The 19,096-nt window shown below is 34.7% G+C and overlaps 2 protein-coding genes across 9 annotated transcripts; both read right to left on the minus strand.

Annotated features, from left to right (window-relative positions):
- On the minus strand, window positions 489–4,363 carry LOC18608356 (probable serine/threonine-protein kinase NAK). 7 transcript variants are annotated; one of them, XM_018116341.1, is made up of 8 exons: window positions 4,264–4,363; window positions 4,129–4,168; window positions 3,761–3,868; window positions 3,007–3,338; window positions 2,042–2,177; window positions 1,769–1,911; window positions 1,309–1,432; window positions 489–1,162 (listed from the first exon to the last, which is right to left on the minus strand). In XM_018116341.1, exons 3-8 carry the CDS (start codon window positions 3,825–3,827, stop codon window positions 714–716), a joined length of 1,251 nt encoding a protein of 416 aa, XP_017971830.1. In that variant the 5' UTR covers window positions 3,828–3,868; window positions 4,129–4,168; window positions 4,264–4,363; the 3' UTR covers window positions 489–713. The 7 variants fall into 7 exon arrangements, with proteins under 7 accessions (XP_017971830.1, XP_017971827.1, XP_017971831.1 ...); XM_018116338.1 differs by having other exon boundaries at window positions 3,761–3,888; XM_018116342.1 differs by having other exon boundaries at window positions 4,129–4,173.
- Window positions 5,980–11,960, minus strand: LOC18608357. 2 transcript variants are annotated; one of them, XM_018116196.1, is made up of 9 exons: window positions 11,357–11,960; window positions 10,688–10,733; window positions 10,509–10,587; window positions 10,360–10,405; window positions 10,173–10,271; window positions 8,568–8,636; window positions 8,134–8,485; window positions 7,857–8,014; window positions 5,980–7,367 (listed from the first exon to the last, which is right to left on the minus strand). In XM_018116196.1, exons 1-9 carry the CDS (start codon window positions 11,831–11,833, stop codon window positions 6,324–6,326), a joined length of 2,370 nt encoding a protein of 789 aa, XP_017971685.1. In that variant the 5' UTR covers window positions 11,834–11,960; the 3' UTR covers window positions 5,980–6,323. The 2 variants fall into 2 exon arrangements, with proteins under 2 accessions (XP_017971685.1, XP_017971684.1); XM_018116195.1 differs by having other exon boundaries at window positions 8,107–8,485.

The following is a 19,096-nucleotide window of genomic DNA, read 5'->3' on the forward strand; positions in this document are numbered from 1 at the left end:
AATATTAATATTTAAATTATTAATTATTAATATTTTAATTAAATTCTAGATTATTAATATTTAAAAAATTTAATAAAAATAAAATGTCATATAAATAATAAAAGATGTTTTTATCTTTTTATTTTTTATTACTTTCTTATTTCAAAATTATTGTTATCAACTAAACACTACAATAAATCATAACAATTATTACTGTCCTATTCTCTTTATCATACCAAACTAAGTAATAACTATTTTATTCTATTTTCACCTCATTCTATGCTCACATAATAACTATTTTATTCCATTCTTATTTATTCCGCCAACCAAACGTACCATTAAATGCTTACAAAACAACAAGCAACAATGCTACTCAATGGCCAAAAATCTAAAAAAAAAAAACATAAGCAGGTCTCATCATTGGGACCCTATTATGCAGTTCAGTTTTTATTTCTAACATTGAGAATGAAAAACAAAGGGATTTGCAGTGTAAAACAGCACAATATTGCACATAAAACTATTCTAACAAGATATCAAGCATAACACGCTGTACTTACTGAATAATTACAATTTAATTACTACCACATCCATATGTCCAACATAAGTCACACTGCAAAAATTACACTCGATGAGGATTCTAAAAAAAAATACAAAAATAAAGAAATAGGAAACGTCTTTGAAACAGTTAACATGTTAATGCTGAGACCTGAAACCAATTGGACAAATGTGCCAACTCACCTCACCCGAGGTGGGTTCTGATATGCACGACCTGCTTCATGCTTTGGAGCAAGTGGAGATTGATGCTGTAATGGCTGCCGGCCATGTCTGCTAGTTGTGTGACGTGCAGAACGATTTCTTGGCTCTTTTGGCTTTTCATTTGCAGATTCAATCTGTTCCAAAGTCTCTACAACTTCTTTCATTGATGGACGATGTTTAGGTTCAGGTGCAAGACATTTTAAAGCAAGATGGGCTATTCGAAATGCAGCTTTGGAAGGATATTTACCCTCCAACCGATGGTCCATTAGGCTCTTCAGTTTTCTTCTGTCAGATAAATATGGCTTTACCCAATCCACCAGATTATGTCGCCCGCTTGGGCGGTTTGGATCAAGTGCTCGCAAGCCTGTTAATATTTCAACTAAAACAACACCAAAACCGTACACATCGCTCTTTACATATAAGTGTCCTGTTTAGTCAGCAAAGTGTTCCAAGTCATTAAAAGTACAAAGTGGGTTTTGCTCAATTATTGTCTCAAAAATGCCACAATATGGTGCCAAGCAAGGACATCACTTATAAAAGCACCCAAAATTTAGAAAGGTATTAGAGGATTACCTGTAGCAACATATTCTGGAGCTGCATAACCATATGTACCCATGACCCTTGTTGTTACATGTGATTGGCTAGCTGAAGGACCAAATTTGGCCAACCCAAAATCTGATATCTTGGCAGTATAAGACTGCAATGGAAATCGCCAAACCATATTAAATTTATGTTTCCTCTGTGTGTTTTCAAGGAGAATGTTCTATGTTAATGCCTTCAATCCCACAAAAAAGAGGCCTTCCAGCTACTATAAATTTGTTATCACTAAATATTATAATAGCTAAACCATATAAAATTTATGTTTCCTCTGTGTGTTTTCAAGGAGAATGTTCTATGTAATCAATTATTTAAGCCTTTAATCCAAGATAAAGAGGCTTTCCGGCTACTATAAATTTGCTATCACTAAATATATATAATACCATCCCTTAAAGAATTCCCTGTGGTATGATTCATGAGTTGTATAGAAAGTTACCCCATCAAGCAGTATATTTGATGCTTTGAAATCTCTGTAAATTACTTGCTTGTCTGATGTGTGCAAGAAAGACAGGCCCTTCGCTGCTCCTATTGCAATTTTAAGCCGTATATCCCATTCAAGTGATTTAACAGTAGCACCCCCTGGATAACAAATATTGTGTAGAGTGTGATCAACCAAATTAACTCACTAGAAATAGGAGATGGCAAGCATGCACAAATGAATATATGCTCACATGAGAAATCAGAGATATAAATGACTAAAAGCTCTTACTTCCAAAGAGATGGTTTTCCAAGCTGCCCTTCTGCATAAACTCATAAACAAGAAGAAGCTCTTTATCCTCCCAACAGTATCCCAGCAGCCTTACAAGGTGAGGATGATACAACCTTCCTAAGAAATTTACCTCTGACTGCACCAATGAATGAAGAAGCAAATGTCTTAGCAACTTTAAATTTGTAGACATTTTAATATTCAAAGAAAATGAATAAAACAAATGCTAAATGATTCCCAAAAAGCAGGTTCGGATATCTCTGCTGCGGATGTATGTCACACACACACACACACACACACACAAAAACACAAAGGAGTTTTGAAGGTCTGTAACAAGTAGAAGCCAAAAGAACCTACTCAAAATGACATGGAACAATATATCTGATGTAATACAATATTGCATTTGTAAAAGTCTTAGACCTACATATTTTCTCTGAGGCTTCAGTGGGGCAGCAAACTGGTATCTTATCGTTTCAAATCCAGAAAACAGCCTAGTCATGTCTAGGTCATTCACACACAGATAAGAGGAACAATTGTACAATGAAACTCTTACAGTCTTACTTCTTATAATACATAAAGAGCTACCTTTCACTTCGAACACTCTGTTCCAAAAATAGCAATGTAAAGCATAATGAGATGGCTTCACCCTCAAGAATTATTCACTTCTCAGCCTCTTTACTTTGCTCAAACAAGCCCTGAACTCTCAAGACTTCATTTGGGTTGCAATTAGCAGAATACTTCTACTGCATGTTGTTTCTTCAACCAGGTAATGAATGACTACTTAGATAAGTAAAGGTTTTACTTGAGGCACTGCAATTGTGCTCATGAGAAGCTGATGTCTTACATGCATGAAACTTTATGTTTGGAGAAATCCCAGGGAAATAATTATAGAAGAAAAATCAACTATATCTTAAAACAACATTTAAGTTTCTCGATTGGTTAATTCTTTCTCAAGTTAATGAAATCACCTGCCATTCCTCAAATCCTTGCAAGCTCTCAGAGTTCAGTTTTTTGACAGCAATGAGGTTTCCACTTCCATTCTTCCCTGGTGCCTTCTCATCAAGCCAACCTTTGAAGACTTTACCAAAGCCTCCCTCCCCAAGCACCATATCAGGCCTAAAATTCTTAGTTGCAGCCTTCAGTTCTGCAAAACTGAAGATCCTTAGATTAGGAGTGGGCAAGATCTGCCCATTTGGAAAAGCCTCATCTCCACTCAAGGCTGAGAATCCGCTGCTCCTGGAGATATTACTGCCCCTAGATGTTCCAGAGGATATTGTGTTGCTGGCTGTCTGAGATGTCACTATTGCCAATCAAAAATGAAGTTTGCTTAACAAATGTTGGTTGTGAATTGGTCAACAGATAGAGTTTTGATACTAATCATACAGCAAATGACTTACATATAAATTGAGAATTGAAGAAATCAAAGTGTATAATGTTCAAAAACACAAAATGCAGATGAGAAATTCAACAGGATAACCAATATTCCAAAATACACAAGTCAATGGTCAAAACACTACACAAAACCAAACCAGCATCAAGAACTGGGTTTTCGGTGCTGAAATACAAAAAGAATAGGAATTGTTTCAAATAAAATTCCAACTAATAATTAGAACTAGATTGAACCCACTTCAAAATAAGGAAATCTAATTGAAAAAACTAGCAAACAATCTTTGTTAAAGAAACAGTAAAAAAAAAAAAAGATTAATATCTTTCGAAGGGTACCTGAACTGAGATGACCAGTCGTGCTCGGTGTTGGATTATCAGCTGGAGAACCCCAGCAAAGTCCCATCCTGAAAAAACTCTTTTTCCTTGTGCTCTTCCCTTCCTCCACTTGTTGGAGCATAAGCAGACTTAGAAATCAGCAAACGTTTTGCAGCAAACAAAAATAACTTTCAACAAGTTGATGATATATATATATATATATATATTATAGATATATAAAGAAAAAGAAAACCAACTTTCTTGCTTTGATCAATCAATCTTTTTTCTCAACTCAACCACAAAAAAATGGAGTTACTATTCTATTTCTTCTCTTATTTGTCAATTGACTGGAATACTCCGTTTGTGTTTCCACTAACAGGGCAAAGTACCTTGACTTTGGTTTTGTGCGATTCAAGCAAAATTCAGCAACTAAACTTGACAATGGAAAACAAAAAACAATTAAAAAATTGCCCAAATGGAAAGCCAAAGTGCATGTGTCAAGGTGAAATTTAAGTAGCACTTACAATATTACAAAGACTGAGTCTTCGGATGTTTGGTTAAGGAAGTAACTGAGAGAGCTTCCTTGCGGGTAATTTAGACTGGAACGTTTTGTCGGGTCAACTGCCGTGTCCTAAAAATTAAAAAAAAAAAAAAAAGAAAGCTCAGTCAAACACAAATGCAATTAAATTTCAAGGCCTTCACATTTAATTTGGCTTGGCAAAAACATCATGGAAAAAGACCTAAGCCCACGATCATATTTTATCCTTACTATTTAATAATCATATTAATATCGAAAATTAAAATTAAAAAAAATAAGAAAAGAAAGTGTTAGGTGGGATATCACTGCCTGAAAATCAAATTATAAAAAAAAAAAAATTTGTTCATGGGCGCGTTTTACTCGAGAAGTAATGCAATGGACTATGATGTCACAACCATTTTTACATGATGGGAATTATATCTCATAAGATCTTTGATACTTCTTTTTGGATCATATCTTTACTCTTTTTTTAAAAAATTGAAATTAATTCAAAGTGTACCCTTTTTTTTAATACTTGAGCTTGAAACCATATCAACAGTCTTTTCACACTTACGATATCATTGGTAGTTTAATTCGTTGTGAAATTTGGTGGAAATATATGATATTCAAAGCTAAAAAAGAAGGGAAAAAAAGGGTAGTACTAGTACATGCGATTAACATTATGTCAGCCAAAGAAATGGGCATCCTAAAAATCGTGGGTTGGGGCATATTAATGGAGATCCATGAATTGGAACCTAATGTAGGGGAGGCCAACAGCTTATCCCGTAAGTCAATTTGATTTTGACTTTTGAATCTTGATCACCCACACCCCCCGCAAGGTTCAACTCAAATTAATTGCTCCTTCCCGGCCTCTAAACCACGAAGGAAGGTGTCTCGCAGTTTCTTCCTTTGATAAAAAGGGGCTAGTATTTCTTGACCCTCCTTTTGGCTTCATTTGACATAAGCAGATAGAAAAAAAAAAAAAAAAAGGAAGAGAGTTTCATTTAGATATGAACCGTGTACAGTTGCATGGCACTCTCTCTAATTTACCATTTTCCCCATCTCTAGGGTCAACATTATAGAAGCAAGAAAGTCAACTTTTATATCAAATCTGTAGTTACAAACAAAATGTTTTTATCACTTGTTTCAAACTGCAATTTACACCAAATAAAATGATAAATTTCCTAATACATTTATTTATTTAGTTTTGTGAAACCTCAGGCTATTATTCTCTCCCCGCATTCAATTCCTTGAGTTGTAGGGAGCGGTTTGGTGGCATGTCCACTGTCAAAGACAGGCTCCTCTTGACCAAGTCACTTGTTTAATTTGTCAAGGGGCCAGGGGCCAAGGGCCAAGCCTCATCTTTCTTCTCCCAATTTCCGTCACACAAACAAAATATAGATTTTCATACCGTTTAGGATAAAAGGTTGAAATTTAAGGATTTTCTTGAAAGGAATAATGGTCAAAAAAGGTTGTGACCACCGGCAAAAGGGTCTTAGGAAGCGACCACGAAGTTCAAATGTGGCATCCATTTAATGCAAAAGCGGCATTACAATTCAAAGATTTTACTCCAACTTTATATATATATATATAGTCTAGGAAGAAAAGAAATTAACTTTCCTATTATCTCAGTAAGCTACGATATCTTCGATCATCAAGGTCATATTGACAAACAACAACGATAATCCGAATTCAGATTGCCTCCACATCACCTACAGAAATCTACAAACTGCAATGTATTGAATAATAGATCTACTTTATGAAACTTCATAACAAATTTTAAAATACAGAGTAAATATCTTCACCTAGTCTAGAAATGAATTCAGGCTACATGATGGCTTCCAATGTTACAAATGAAACCATGTTGCTTATGGACCTAAAAATTAGGATACACTGATATGTACAACAATTACCTAGTCGTTTACAATACAAGTTATGTGTAGCTTTACCTGCTCCTAGTCAATGGGACCTGCTTGGTTATCTCACCAGGAGCATTAATTCTGAAACTAACCATCCTATGGTTAACTTAATTGAAAGAGGAAAAAATATTAATAATATCAATTATGCTCAGAGCTGCAATGCTAAATCTGGCTGAGCTGAATCAACTCGACTAGAACTAGGTGACCCAGGAGACTGAAATCTGATATTCAGGTCGGGTGGGACTGAATCTGGTTTCTGTTGTGGTGACAACCTTGAGCCTGGTTTTTGCTGTGGTGACAACCTTGAGTCTGGTTTCTGATGTGGTGATAATCCTTGCCATGATGCCTGTGGATGAAGCCCTGATCTTGGGGATGCCACTCTTTCACACCCTGAATTTGGTAAGGGACTGCTGGGATTCTTTATACATGAATTTTCTGAAACTTTAGAGTCATCAGAGTTTGAGTTTGCAGTTCCTGGATGGACAAAGTTAGTGGCAGTCCTTGAGACAGTGTCAAGCATCTGAGATGACTGGAAACTGAACCCAGAAGGCCTGGCAGTCCCAATTATTTTCGCCATCTGAGCTGGAAGGTTAAACCCATAAGCACCATTATGTCCATTCATGCCAGGATGAATTACAGGACTTTGATGAATCCGGAAGGGAGGCCACGGCCTAACTGCTCCTGCACTGCTGTTTGTCATGTTAAAACCAGTACCAGAAGTCAATCCCACACTGGATTCTGTCTTTTCATTCTGGCATTCAGGAGATTTATTAGCAGCCAAACGGGATGAAGAGGAACTGCCAGATGCAGGTATAGGCTTACTTAAATGGCCACCTGAAATAGAGTGAATTGAAGGAACATGTGTCTCAGACAAATTATCTGCTTCAGGCTTGTCGGATGGTTTATCTTCTCTTCTCTCCTGGGCGCAAGAAGAACTAGCAGAACAGGAACTTTGACGAACAAAGCAGGGCTGTGATGCTGTCAGCGGGCCTGGTGGAAGTGAGACTGAAGGTAGTAGCAGTGGTTTCTGTGCTGGAACATCATTTTCCCCAACCCATCCAGGACCAAAATTTACTCCAGGTGGTAAAGACTTTTCTATCTTTTTAGAAGCAATTTTCCAGGCAACATGACCAAGGTTTGCAGCAAATCGAGCTAGGCTTCGTGTATAACCATGCTCTAAGTATACCCCCACCTGCTTCACATGAAGACCAAGCCATCAATAAATGAAAGGACACGCCAAATCTAAGATTCCCCACACAAGCTGGTCCACCAGAAAGGATAGAGCAGCACATGCTATGGCCAGTTGTGAACAGTGTAAATATGATTCCCCAATCCCCAGTGGGAAAATTCCAAGCTAAACAACTAATGTGATTGAAAAGTGCCAACTATTCATCCTTTGCTCTACTCTTATTATTACTGTTTAAGATTCCCTCAGACCCCAAAAACACACAAAATAGATACATTTTCCACCACCTAGGGAGGGAAAATCAGTAACATATCCATATTACCAAGCAACTCTGAAATTATATGGCCTAAGGCATATTCTACAGTTTATTTCATCATTGGTGTTCAAAATTGCACCCACCACCTACAGTTGTGGACAAAACTTATGGCAGTGAGGAGCGTCACTATTCTCCTCAGTAGAATTTAAAAAATCATCATACGTCTATATGATACGTACAGTCAGAAGCTGCTTCCTCTCTCCATCAAAAGTAGTCAACACAGATGCCTCAGGTGCAGCAACTGATGGGTGAAATAGCTTATATGTGTTACGTCTATTCTCATCCAGCACAAAATTCCTTTTTCCATGCTTCATCATATAACCTTTTAACATAGAACCTGGAAGAAAAGGTAAATGCTTCACTGCCTTCTCATAAAACAGGGGACATCTAAGAAGGGTGAGAACTAATGAGAACTATAGGAAAAGCAACCTGAAACATCTAGTGTTTGACCTGTACCTTCATCACTTCTATCAGATCTGTTTTCAGGAAACCAGCCAGAATAAACATCATTGCGAGAACCATAAAATTTTCCAGATGAATCTGCAAAACTAGACTTGTCAGAGGGGAGAAGTCCTTTTCTCATGTCATGATTGACCAACATGGAGTTCTCTGCCCCAGAAGCAAGGGTGGCATCCGAGGAAAATTCTGGCGCAGAACGCTCCTCCAAGGAAGGCCTGCCCAGCGGCTTCTTGAAATTCTTAGTTGGTGGTCTGCCTCTCTGTACCACCTTTTGTTCTGCTTCATTATCATCACTATCCTGCCTTAAATTTTCAAAGTTCTTTTTTGCTAGCTCTTGTATGGATCGTGCCTGATAACAAATTAAAAATTTTTTTAACAAAATATATAAAGTTGACCTCCAACATAAATTAGGAGTTGACACCTGACCATACCTGTCGAAAATATATAGTATCAGGTGCATTATACTGCATTGCATTCGAACATAGGAGGAAAACATCTTTCTGCAAGATAATAAAAGCAAACATCAATTCACATGTGCCAAAGCTTGAGCTTCTTGTAGAATCAAATCAAAGCATCAAGTATAATAGGTTATTGACCAGATTGCACCTTTAAAATTTTTTAATGTTTGAGATGAGAAGAGAATAACTAAACTGCATCATCTCTTCATCCAGAATACAGAATAAGGTATCTTTTAAAACTCATATTTAAGGAAATTACGGCCTTAAATTTGCTTCAACAACAGTTCTATTTAATGAGATGAAACAGTTTGAACATCCACAGGACATTTTTCTTTTCTTTTTCTCAGCCAGGCAAGCTTCAAACGGATTGGCAACAATAACAAAACTATATAAAACCATGTTCAGCCTTTCATCAATTTCCTTTTTCCCACTCAGCACATCACGTCTATTCAGAGAACAAAGAAGTACCAAAAGTGCAGCAGACAAGTAGGAATACCATGACTATTAAGCACTAACAACAACAAAACACACGCAAGTTTCTGGCATTCATACAAGCATGCTTCAGTATCTACAAAAGGAGGCAAAAATTTTAGCATATGATGTAAATGCAAGGTTTGCTCTCCCAATAATACCAAGTGACACTTGAAGACATGGCAAAAACAGAATTTTGTTTAGTAGCCCTCCATTCAAGTTTGTTCCACAATAACTCTATCAACCATCAAAAGTTTATTTGAAGTTGGATCACTTTAAACCAGAACTTTATACTCCTAAATGCGGATCTGATGCATAGCGACATCTTCAAAGTACAGACATAGCAACCGAAATCATGTATGGCAATCAAAATCTTACAGCACAGGCTAAAATGCATCTATCACCTGAAAGGGATTCACAACCAATGAAGGGAACTGAATAGTTGCTATGAGGCACGGAGACAAAGAAACATGACAGAAGAATGGGAAAAAGGACAGAAAACTATGCTTCTCCAAACCACACATGTATCCCAGAGATAAAACAGGATTTGTATTAGTCTATAAAATGGCCTAGCTGTTATGCTAATTGCGTCATAAGTCTTGGAATTAATGAATCCAGCAGGATGCAAAGCTAGGATTCAAGACCAACATAACACTTCGGCTAGGGGCTGGTATCATTGGTCCTAGAGATCACAGGCAATCCATATGCATGCCCATGGAAGCGATCCAAGAAGCATGGCGCATGTTGGCTTTGTATTTATTACATAGAATCATAAACTAACAATAAAAGGCCATTAGATGAGCCAAGGCACTCATTTTGCAGTATTTCTATTATAATATTACTACTATTTTGGAATCATGTAACAACAAGAAACCGGACATGCTAGATGGAGAGACAAATGCAACACCATCCTTTCTAACTGTTCTGTCTATCAAGTCCAAACTTTAAAAAGCCAATGCAGAATCACTTCTTGGTGATTTTAGCAGAATTAAATGATTGATTGAGAATCCAGTTAACAGAAGAGACCATAATCAACAAAACTCTAAAATAATCGAAAATTATAGAAGAGAGGAGGCAAAAGGTAAAATGACAGTAACGTAAATCAACCTCAAACTGTTCTAAGTTGGCATAAGCACTGCTAGCAAGTTTCTTCCTAATAGTTGCAAAATCCATCGGATGCTCAATAACTTCATGGTAGTCTGGTAGCTGCATAAAAAAAGAAATCACATTAGAGAAAAGGTATAATAACAACAATGATACATAAAAGTAAAATTCCATCATTTGAAAATCATACCTCTTTAGGGTCCGCTGGCTCCGAAAACGCGCCATAAGTGTCCTTCCTGAAATTGTTTAATTTCAAAAAGAAGCAGAACTTAGAGATGTGGTCATCAAAAAGCTGCATGGAAGGAATCAAACTAATATCATGTGAGCTTATGGACATACTTTTGAAGCCTGTCTAGGATGAATAGTAACAACTTTTTATCCGGTAAAGCCGTTGAGGGTCCCGAATCCAACTGACCACCTACAAATGTAGACAATGATCAACCATTAAAAAAAAAAAACCTAAAATCCCCTCAAATGAAATGCTTTTTGAGCAAATGGGTATTGGATCATAAGCAAACCTTGGCTGTTAGTTGTGGGTTTTGCACCAGAAACAGACTTCTCTTCCTGAAAAAAATAAATTCAAAATGAAGAATAATATTAATAATTAGAAAATCAACGAGCAACAATTTTTATGTCCTTAAGTGGGTGAGGAACCACCAATCAAAGTAGCTGTGAAAAAGCAAAGCAGAAGAGCATTGAAAGTTCCAAAAAAGGCAAAATACAGTTACAATAACTGTGAAAAAAAATAGAATAACAAAAAGAAAGGACAAAATAAACTTTTTATTAACTATCGAAGTCAAAATCATTATTAGAAGTTTCTTTTCTCTCTGAGTGAGAAACTAGAGACGGACCTATTAGCCAACATTAAAAAACACCCCAACCAACAAAATAAATATTACAAAATACTTTTTTGTTTAAACTCAAAAATAAATCAGCAAATTTTCAAACATAAATTCCAAAAAAATGGGAACAAGTCAAAACCCCCATATTTTCTCAAAATGGTAGAAAAACCCCACCTACGCTCCGGCCCGAAATTCAAGTAATTTTCCATTCCATCAATACGAAAAAAAAAAATAATTGGCGCTTTTTTCCAAAAACCCGTTGAAATGCCCAGAACAAAAACGAAAAAGAAAATTGAAACTTTATTTTTTATTTAATTTTTTTCAAAAATTTCAAGTTTAGAAAACCTTTTTGGAATCAGCAACCGCAGATCCATCCCCGATCGAATTGATTTTCCTCTTCTTGTGGCTCGAACCCGCGTTACTCTCCTCGAGATTCGAACCGGAGCCGCGGGATTCTGAATTAACCGGCGATTTTTGCTGCGAGGAAGGCAACTTAAGGACGAGCTTCAGCTTCTTCTCGCGTCGCTTTTTCCCGGCCAATTCTTCTCCTTCTTCGTCTTCTTCTTCTTCTTCGTCATCGTCGTCTTCCTCATCGTTATCCTCCGGCGAATGATTGTGATTCCGGCGGTTGGATCGACGGAGAGGAGTGGCAGTGGCAGAGTCGTAATTAGGAGTAATTTGGGGGGCAGAAACATTTCTTTTTCTATTCAGTTGATTCTGTTGTTGCTGCTGTTGTTGTTGTTCTTTAAGGGTGCGTTTTTGGAGATCCAAAAGAGAAGGCCTTCCTTTCTTCTTCTTCTTCTTCTCCACTATCTTACCCATATTATTTTGGGGCCTTTTTTTCTTTCCCTCTTTTTTCTCTTTCTGTTTCTTTCTCTTCTCCCTACAGACAAACAAGCATGGTCTTCCTCTTTTTTTTATTAATTTATTTTTTGGAAAAATAAATTGTGCATTGGTTTGGTTTTTTACCATTTTTTTTTAAAGATGTTTGTTTTAACGGGCCCAAATATTTTTATATATCTTCGACTTTTAGTACATTGGCACGTGGTTCACGGAGGTTGACACGTGTTGAGAAAAGAAACGGAGGGAGAGGCCTTGCGCTGAGTGGCCTCGTGTTGAATTGGAAAGCATACAACAACAATAACAGCAAAAGGTACGCGTGTTTTTTCCCTTCGCCTTTGACTCGCAACTCGCAACTTGGCAACTGTGTTTTGTGGCGGGCCGGCAGTTATCGAAGGCCTATAACTGTTTCGACCAGTTTTTTACCCGCCTGTGGTTAAAATCCCAACACTAAGCTACGTAGAAATGACGTGCAGCATCTGGAGGGTCAAACTCAGTAGAAAAGTCAACAAGGAAGGGTAGCCTGATAAATGCTGGCGTGGTGGGTTAACTGAGTGCGTGCGATTCTCCTTTCAGCGGTGCAGTAAAGTAAGCTGCCAATCGCATAAGATTTCGCGGCCAAAAAGCAAAAAATAAATAAATAAAATATTCATTTTTTATTTTTAATTATAATTTAAAAAATGAATTTATTAATTTTCATAATAAATATCTTATTTTTAAAAAATATTTTTGATTACACATAAATTCAACGTTAATCACTCATTAATATTTCTATTAATATAATAACAAGACAATATTAAAATGACAATATTAAAAGAATAATATTGTCGATCGTGCTCCCTTACCTTAGGTTCTTGGAAAACACGGATCGGTGCTTCCTTTTATTGGAAAGCACCAAATTTGATACTCCCTTCTCTTAAATAGTAAGGTAGTTTTTAGATTTTTTTTTTAAATTATATAATAATATTATGAAATAAATTTTAAAAGAATAAATAAAGATAATTAAAGAAAAAAAAGAGAGTGTTTAGGAGAAAAAAAAAGATCTTATTGAAGTGTATATTTACAAATAAAGTGAAGGTCTATTTATAGGCTAACAACCCCTTGAATCATAGTCCTTAATCTAATTTTATCTAATACTTCAAATCATATTACATTTCTTGTATCTTGCCTTTTAACTATTTGACTTGATCTGCACTTATTGAGTCATAATATAATAGACATTCACATATTTATTCATAACACTACCCCTTGAATGTTCATTGTATTAAGAATATGCCTCGTTAAAACCTTACTGAAAAAAACCTCATGAAAAAAAATTCGAGTGAAAGAAAAAGAGTACATAATTCTTTTTAAGAATACGTTTATGAAATATTGTCTGATTAAAAACTTTATCAAGAAAACCCCAATGGAAAAAACCTTGATGAAGAAAAAGAGTACAGTGCGTATTTTACTCCCCTGATTACTGCATTATAGAGATCTTTAAAATGATGCATTCCAACTTTGCAAATATTGCAATAAGAAGGGCTTTAGTGAACAAATCTGCTAAATTGTCACTTGACTGAATTTGTTAAACACTAATTTCACCCTTTTCTTGAAGGTCATGAGTGAAGAAGAATTTTGGCGAAATACGTTTTGTTCGATCGCCTTTAATGTATCCTTCCTTTAACTGTGCTATGCAAGCAATGTTATTCTCATATAACATTGTTGGAATTTTCTTCTTGGTTGACATGTCACACGTTTCTCGAATATGTTATGTTACAAATCTTAACCAGACACATTCATAACTTGCTCATAAGTTGCTAAAATTTCTGCATGGCTAAAAGAAGTAGCAACTATAATTTGCTTTATAAAATGCCATAAAATAGTCATACCTCCATATGTGAACAAATAACCTATCTGGGATCGAGCTTTGTGTGGATCAGATGAATATTCTGCATCTGCATAACTAATTAAATTTTATTTTGATGCATTTAAATTATATAAGCCATATCCATTGTTCCTCGGAGATATCAAAGTATATGTTTAATTCCATTCCAATATCTTCGAGTTGGAAAAGAACTATATATTGCTAATAAATTCACAGCAATTACTATATCAAGTCATGTATTGCTAGCAAGATACATTAATGCTCCAATTTCAGTAAGATATGGTACTTTAGGATTATGAAGTTCTTTATTATCCTCACGAGGTCGAAAAATGTCTTTTTTTTTACATCTCATAACCTTACAACCATTGGTGAACTCAATGAATACGCTTTCTCCATATAAAATCGGTTTAGCACTTTTTGCTATAAAATTAAATTAATGGAAAAATATTCTATTTGTCAAGTGCTTAATCTAAAGACTCAAACAAAACTTTGTTTTTTAAAGATCTTTCATCTCAAATTCTCTCTTTAAGTAATCCACACTCTTCAAGAGTTCCAATAATGTTCAAGTCATCAACATAAACAACAATTATAATAAATCATATCTAAACCCCTTTTATAAAATACATGGGTATATAGGATTATTACTATAGCCTTCTTTCAACAAATTTGCACTAAGGGGATTATACCACATGTATCTGGATTGTTTTAATCCATATAAAGATTTATTTAATTTAATCGAGTAAATTTCTCGAGAGTTCAAATTTTGTGCTTCAGGCAACTTAAATCCTTTAAGGCTTTTCATATAGATATCAATATTAAATGAGCCATATGTGTAAAATCCAACCCTATAAACATATGTCATGACATACATGCACTGAGTAGCATGTTATTACGCTAGAAAAGTCTCTAAAAATAGACGAAACTCGGTATTGTACCTAACGGTACACTTGAGTGGATTTAACCTCGAACTAGTTTAAATAGAAATCGTAGGATAACATTTAATATTTTACAGTCGAAGAATGACTAAAAATGATTGTTCGGAGTTCGAGGGTTCATTTGAGGTAAAATTGAAAATTTTGATGTTCAGGGATAAAATCGTTATTTTGCCACCTAAGATAATAATTTGATCATGGAGTGAAATTTTTTTACCAAGATTAACTATTTGGAGTATAATTTAATGAGAGGAAGTGAAAAATTTCAATTCCGACAATTTTTGGAACATAGGGGTAAAACGGTAATTTTATCATTTCGGGGTAAAAACCATAATTTTCACCACCCAAAACTTGTCAAAATCATAGGATTTATTTATTTTTGGTATGAATAACTATGGTATTGTAAGTGGTGAAAAATTGAAGTTTAAAAGACGAAATTTTAAAAACGGGGCAACGAGGAAGTGACACATGGCATTTTTTTAATGATTTAATATTATTTTAATGAAAAGTCAACCCATTTAAACCCCATATTAAGTTATGGCCGGCCATAAGGAGAGAACAAGAGAGAAAATAGAGAGGAAAGGAAGAAAAGAGAAAACCAAAGGAAAACTAGAAAATTCAAAGGGAAAATCACGTTTTTCGACTGTTTACGCGTCTAACGGTAAGATTTTTTGACTTTTGCTTGATTTCTACCTTTCCTATGCCTTTATTTCCATTTAGCATGCTTGAGGAGAGAGATCAAAAAGTGATATCAAGGGCTGTACGAAATTCAAGGGGGAGGATTTTAGAATTTTTAGGTTTTGATTCTTAGTTAAATTGATAGTTTTAGTTAGTTAAATGTGTATAGAAATCAAATTGGACAAGAAAGCATGAAATTTTCACAATACCCACCATTGGCTGAATCTTCAATGATGTACAATGATGATGAATTGATTTTTATTCTAAGAGAAATGAAGAGAAAATGATGAAAAATGGTTAAATGTGATAGAAAAACAAAGTGGAAAATTTACCTAGTTAATGTCCCATTTTGGTCGAATTTTCTAAGGAGGAAAGTGAGCTGATTTTGGTGATTTTAGAGGGTTATAGGTTGATATTTAATGGTTAGAAATGTTGGTGAGAAAATGGGACAATTTAGAGCTAAAATGGAGCACGTTAGCAATTTAACGGGTAAAGTGTCAAAAATAGGTTAATATCGCGTTTAAGCCGTTTTAGGCTATTGCATTTCATACCATGCATTAGTATAGGATTTAAGTCAATTATATAGTGATTTAGCATCAATGTGGTGAATTGGGTAAATTTTGCAATGTGTTGAGGAGGAGAGCCTTTCGGTAAAGGCAAGGAAGTCGTACCCAACGAACAGCGATCGGGGCACCTAGAAAGCATTTAGTTTGTACAAATGGTGAGTAAACCTATTATTATTGTAAATTATCTGAAGTTTATTTTTAAATGCTCTTTATGTATTTTATGAAACGAAAATGAGATTAAAACGAAATTTTTAATGTTTTAGAAAAAAATGTGACAAATAAAAATATATTGTGTTGATTATGAATTGAGTAATTGGAGGCTGTCAATTATTTTGAAATATATATTTTACTATGAATGGCTTATGATATATGAGTATATGTGGCTATATTTTATAATTGCATTGGGAATAAATGTAAGTTGTTTTTACTATGTAGGTTGGGTAAATAAATAAAAGTCACGTTATACTGTCGAAATTTTATTAAAATTGTTGGGTTACTCACTGCAGTGACGGGTTTTCGTGGACTGCCTATTAGAGGGGCACGGTAAACTCGGTTATATAATTACTCCGATTGTAGAGCAGATGAGGGTAACTCCCGAGGTAGTATTAGAGCTCACTTCATGTCGAATCCCCACGTGAATGTGTAACTCGACCAACGCCAAGGAACGGCTTGTTTTAAAAATAAAAATGTGTTTCACATGTAAATATCTTAACAACCTTGGCAGACTCGGTTAGATGCATTGGCCAAGGTATCCTCGAGGATTAGTTTTGGCTTGAGCCCTGTTTGTAATAAAAGTCAGAAGCCTTAACAACTGTTTTGGTAAATTACAAATATTTTATGGTTTAAGAAATAAATTGAAAACCTTATGAAATGGTTTGTGATATGTTGTTTAAACTTGGCTCCATTTTACTCGCTTTTAGATACTTATGATAATGTCTGTTTACTCATTGGGATTGAAAAATCTCACCCACCTCCTTTTCAAATATTTTAGGCCTGTGGTAACTTGAAGATACCCGATTTTGTCGAGAATTTCAGTTGACTCCTCTATCTCACAGACAGTAGGTTACTAGCACCAACACTGGGTGTATTTTGGGTCACTTGTCATTGTAATTATTATTGTACATTATAACTTTGTAAATTTTTGTATGTATGAATATATTTTACTTTCACGTTACAAAAGATTATTTACACGTGTTTCTATTTTATATTATTTTATAAAAAAAATGATATATTTTTGTCTTTTGATTTACTTGAGCCAAAACGACTGGTAATTATTTAAAATGGAAAATTTAAAAACGATTGCTCACAAGAAACTGATATGTAAGTCTTGTGGGGTTCTGATTGGCATTCCAAGTAATGAGTATCAATCGAGACGTCGCGGCGATTGTCATGAGCCCGAGGGAGGTTTCGGGTCGTGACAATATGAATAGGCTGTAGCTACACTCATTAGATGAATTTTCATTTTCTCATTTATTGCCAGAATAGTTAAAATAGAATTGTAATTGTGTCCACCACAAAGAATATCTCTTTTCATATTTAATACTATATCTTTGGGTAAAACATTGTGCGATAAGTCGTGCTTTATATATCATAATCTCATTTTTCTCATTTCATATTCGCACAAATACCCATTTATATCTCATTAGTTTCACATCTTTTGATGTACGGACTACAGGTCCAAAAACTTCACGTTTTTGCAATTAAATTCAATTCCACTTTAATTGCGTCTTTTCACATTGGCCAATAATTTATATAAGTTCAAGATTCTTATTTTTCTTTCATAATATTGAGCTCTATATTATATACAAAATATCGTCGATGTTTATTTACCGGTTCCATCTTTTCCCATCATGACATAATTGATTGAGATCTCTTCATTTTCAATGATTTCAGGTACCTGAATTTCTTCTAAAATTTTTCTCAATTATGTCAGGGGTCTTTTCTAGAGTTTATACTTCCTCTTTTTGACCATCTTAAATATTTGCTCCTTTTTTTTTCGAGGATTTTATCTTTAAAACCGATTGATTTTCACGCTTCTGGCATGCCTTGTCCTATAGGGACATTAATGCTAATAGGAGCATTTGCAGCTGGTAGATAAGATTTAGTTATTCCCTTTAGGTCAGTAAATACGTCTGACAACTGATTTACTATATTTTACAAAATAATTATCTTTTAAACTTCAAGTTCATATTGCTTTGTGCGATGATCAAAATTAGATAATGATAATTCACTCTAAGAAATTTTCTCTTTCAGCTGCTTATTTTCTCCCTTTAATATTAGAAAAATTGTTTCATCAAAGTAACAATTGACAAACTTTGTCATGAATAAATCTCCTATCGATAGTTCTAAATATTTAATTACAAATGGAGATTTGTATCCAACATATATTCCCAGCCTCTTTTGAGGACCCATCTTTGTGTGTTTGGTGGAGTAATTGAAACATATATTGCACATTAAAAAAAATTCTTAGATGGAAAATATTTAGTTTCTGACCACAAATCAATTGTATAGGGAGAATTTATAATAACTCGTTTGGCTTAATGCATACAAATGCTGCTGCATCCAAAATAGCATGCCCTCAAGTCAACATTGGGAGCTTGAATTTCATAAGCTTACAATCAATTGGAAGTGTTTAAATAATTCTACTAAACCATTTGTGTATAAATATAAGCAACAGGTTGTTAAATAGTTATTCCAACTAATATGCAATATTAAAAGCTTGAGATGTATATCCACCAACATTATCAAGACAAATAATCTTGATTACATAACTAGGAAAATGTGCTCGTAAATGAATGGTTGCAAATGATAAATTGCAAGTTATAATAAGCACACATGTGACCATCTAGTCGATGCATCAATTAAAACCATAAAATATGTAAATGGTTCATAAGATAGATGTATGAATCCACATATAACTTTGAATATTATTTAAAAATGTAAAAAATTCAATCCCAACTTTAGTTGATGGTAGCTTTATAATTTTTTTGCCTTCAAAGCAAGTAGCATATACAATTCATTAGATTGAAAAATCTTCTAGTTTTTCAATGAATGATCATATAAATTTTCAATTATTTTTGCATCATTGTTGATCCGAGATGGTTCAACCGGTCATGCCAAACATTAAAATCATTAGTAAACTTCTGATTTACTATGAGTTTCAATTATTCTAATATTTGTATAGTTTAATTTTGAGAACAGA

The sequence above is a fragment of the Theobroma cacao genome, chromosome 2 (assembly GCF_000208745.1).
Source record: "Theobroma cacao cultivar B97-61/B2 chromosome 2, Criollo_cocoa_genome_V2, whole genome shotgun sequence".
NCBI classification, from domain to species: Eukaryota; Viridiplantae; Streptophyta; class Magnoliopsida; order Malvales; family Malvaceae; genus Theobroma; species Theobroma cacao.

Coding starts and splice junctions, on each gene's coding strand:
- LOC18608357 (XM_018116195.1), bottom strand. CDS start 11,833: ATGGGTAAGATAGTGGAGAAGAAGAAGAAGAAGAAAGGAAGGCCTTCT. Junction 10,406..10,508: donor ATCCTAGACAGGCTTCAAAA/GTATGTCCATAA, acceptor AAACAATTTCAG/GAAGGACACTTATGGCGCGT. Junction 10,272..10,359: donor AGCCAGCGGACCCTAAAGAG/GTATGATTTTCA, acceptor TTTTTTATGCAG/CTACCAGACTACCATGAAGT.
- LOC18608356 (XM_018116340.1), bottom strand. CDS start 3,881: ATGCTCCAACAAGTGGAGGAAGGGAAGAGCACAAGGAAAAAGAGTTTT. Junction 1,433..1,768: donor CAAATATACTGCTTGATGGG/GTAACTTTCTAT, acceptor TTTCCATTGCAG/TCTTATACTGCCAAGATATC. Junction 1,163..1,308: donor TCCAGAATATGTTGCTACAG/GTAATCCTCTAA, acceptor CTGACTAAACAG/GACACTTATATGTAAAGAGC.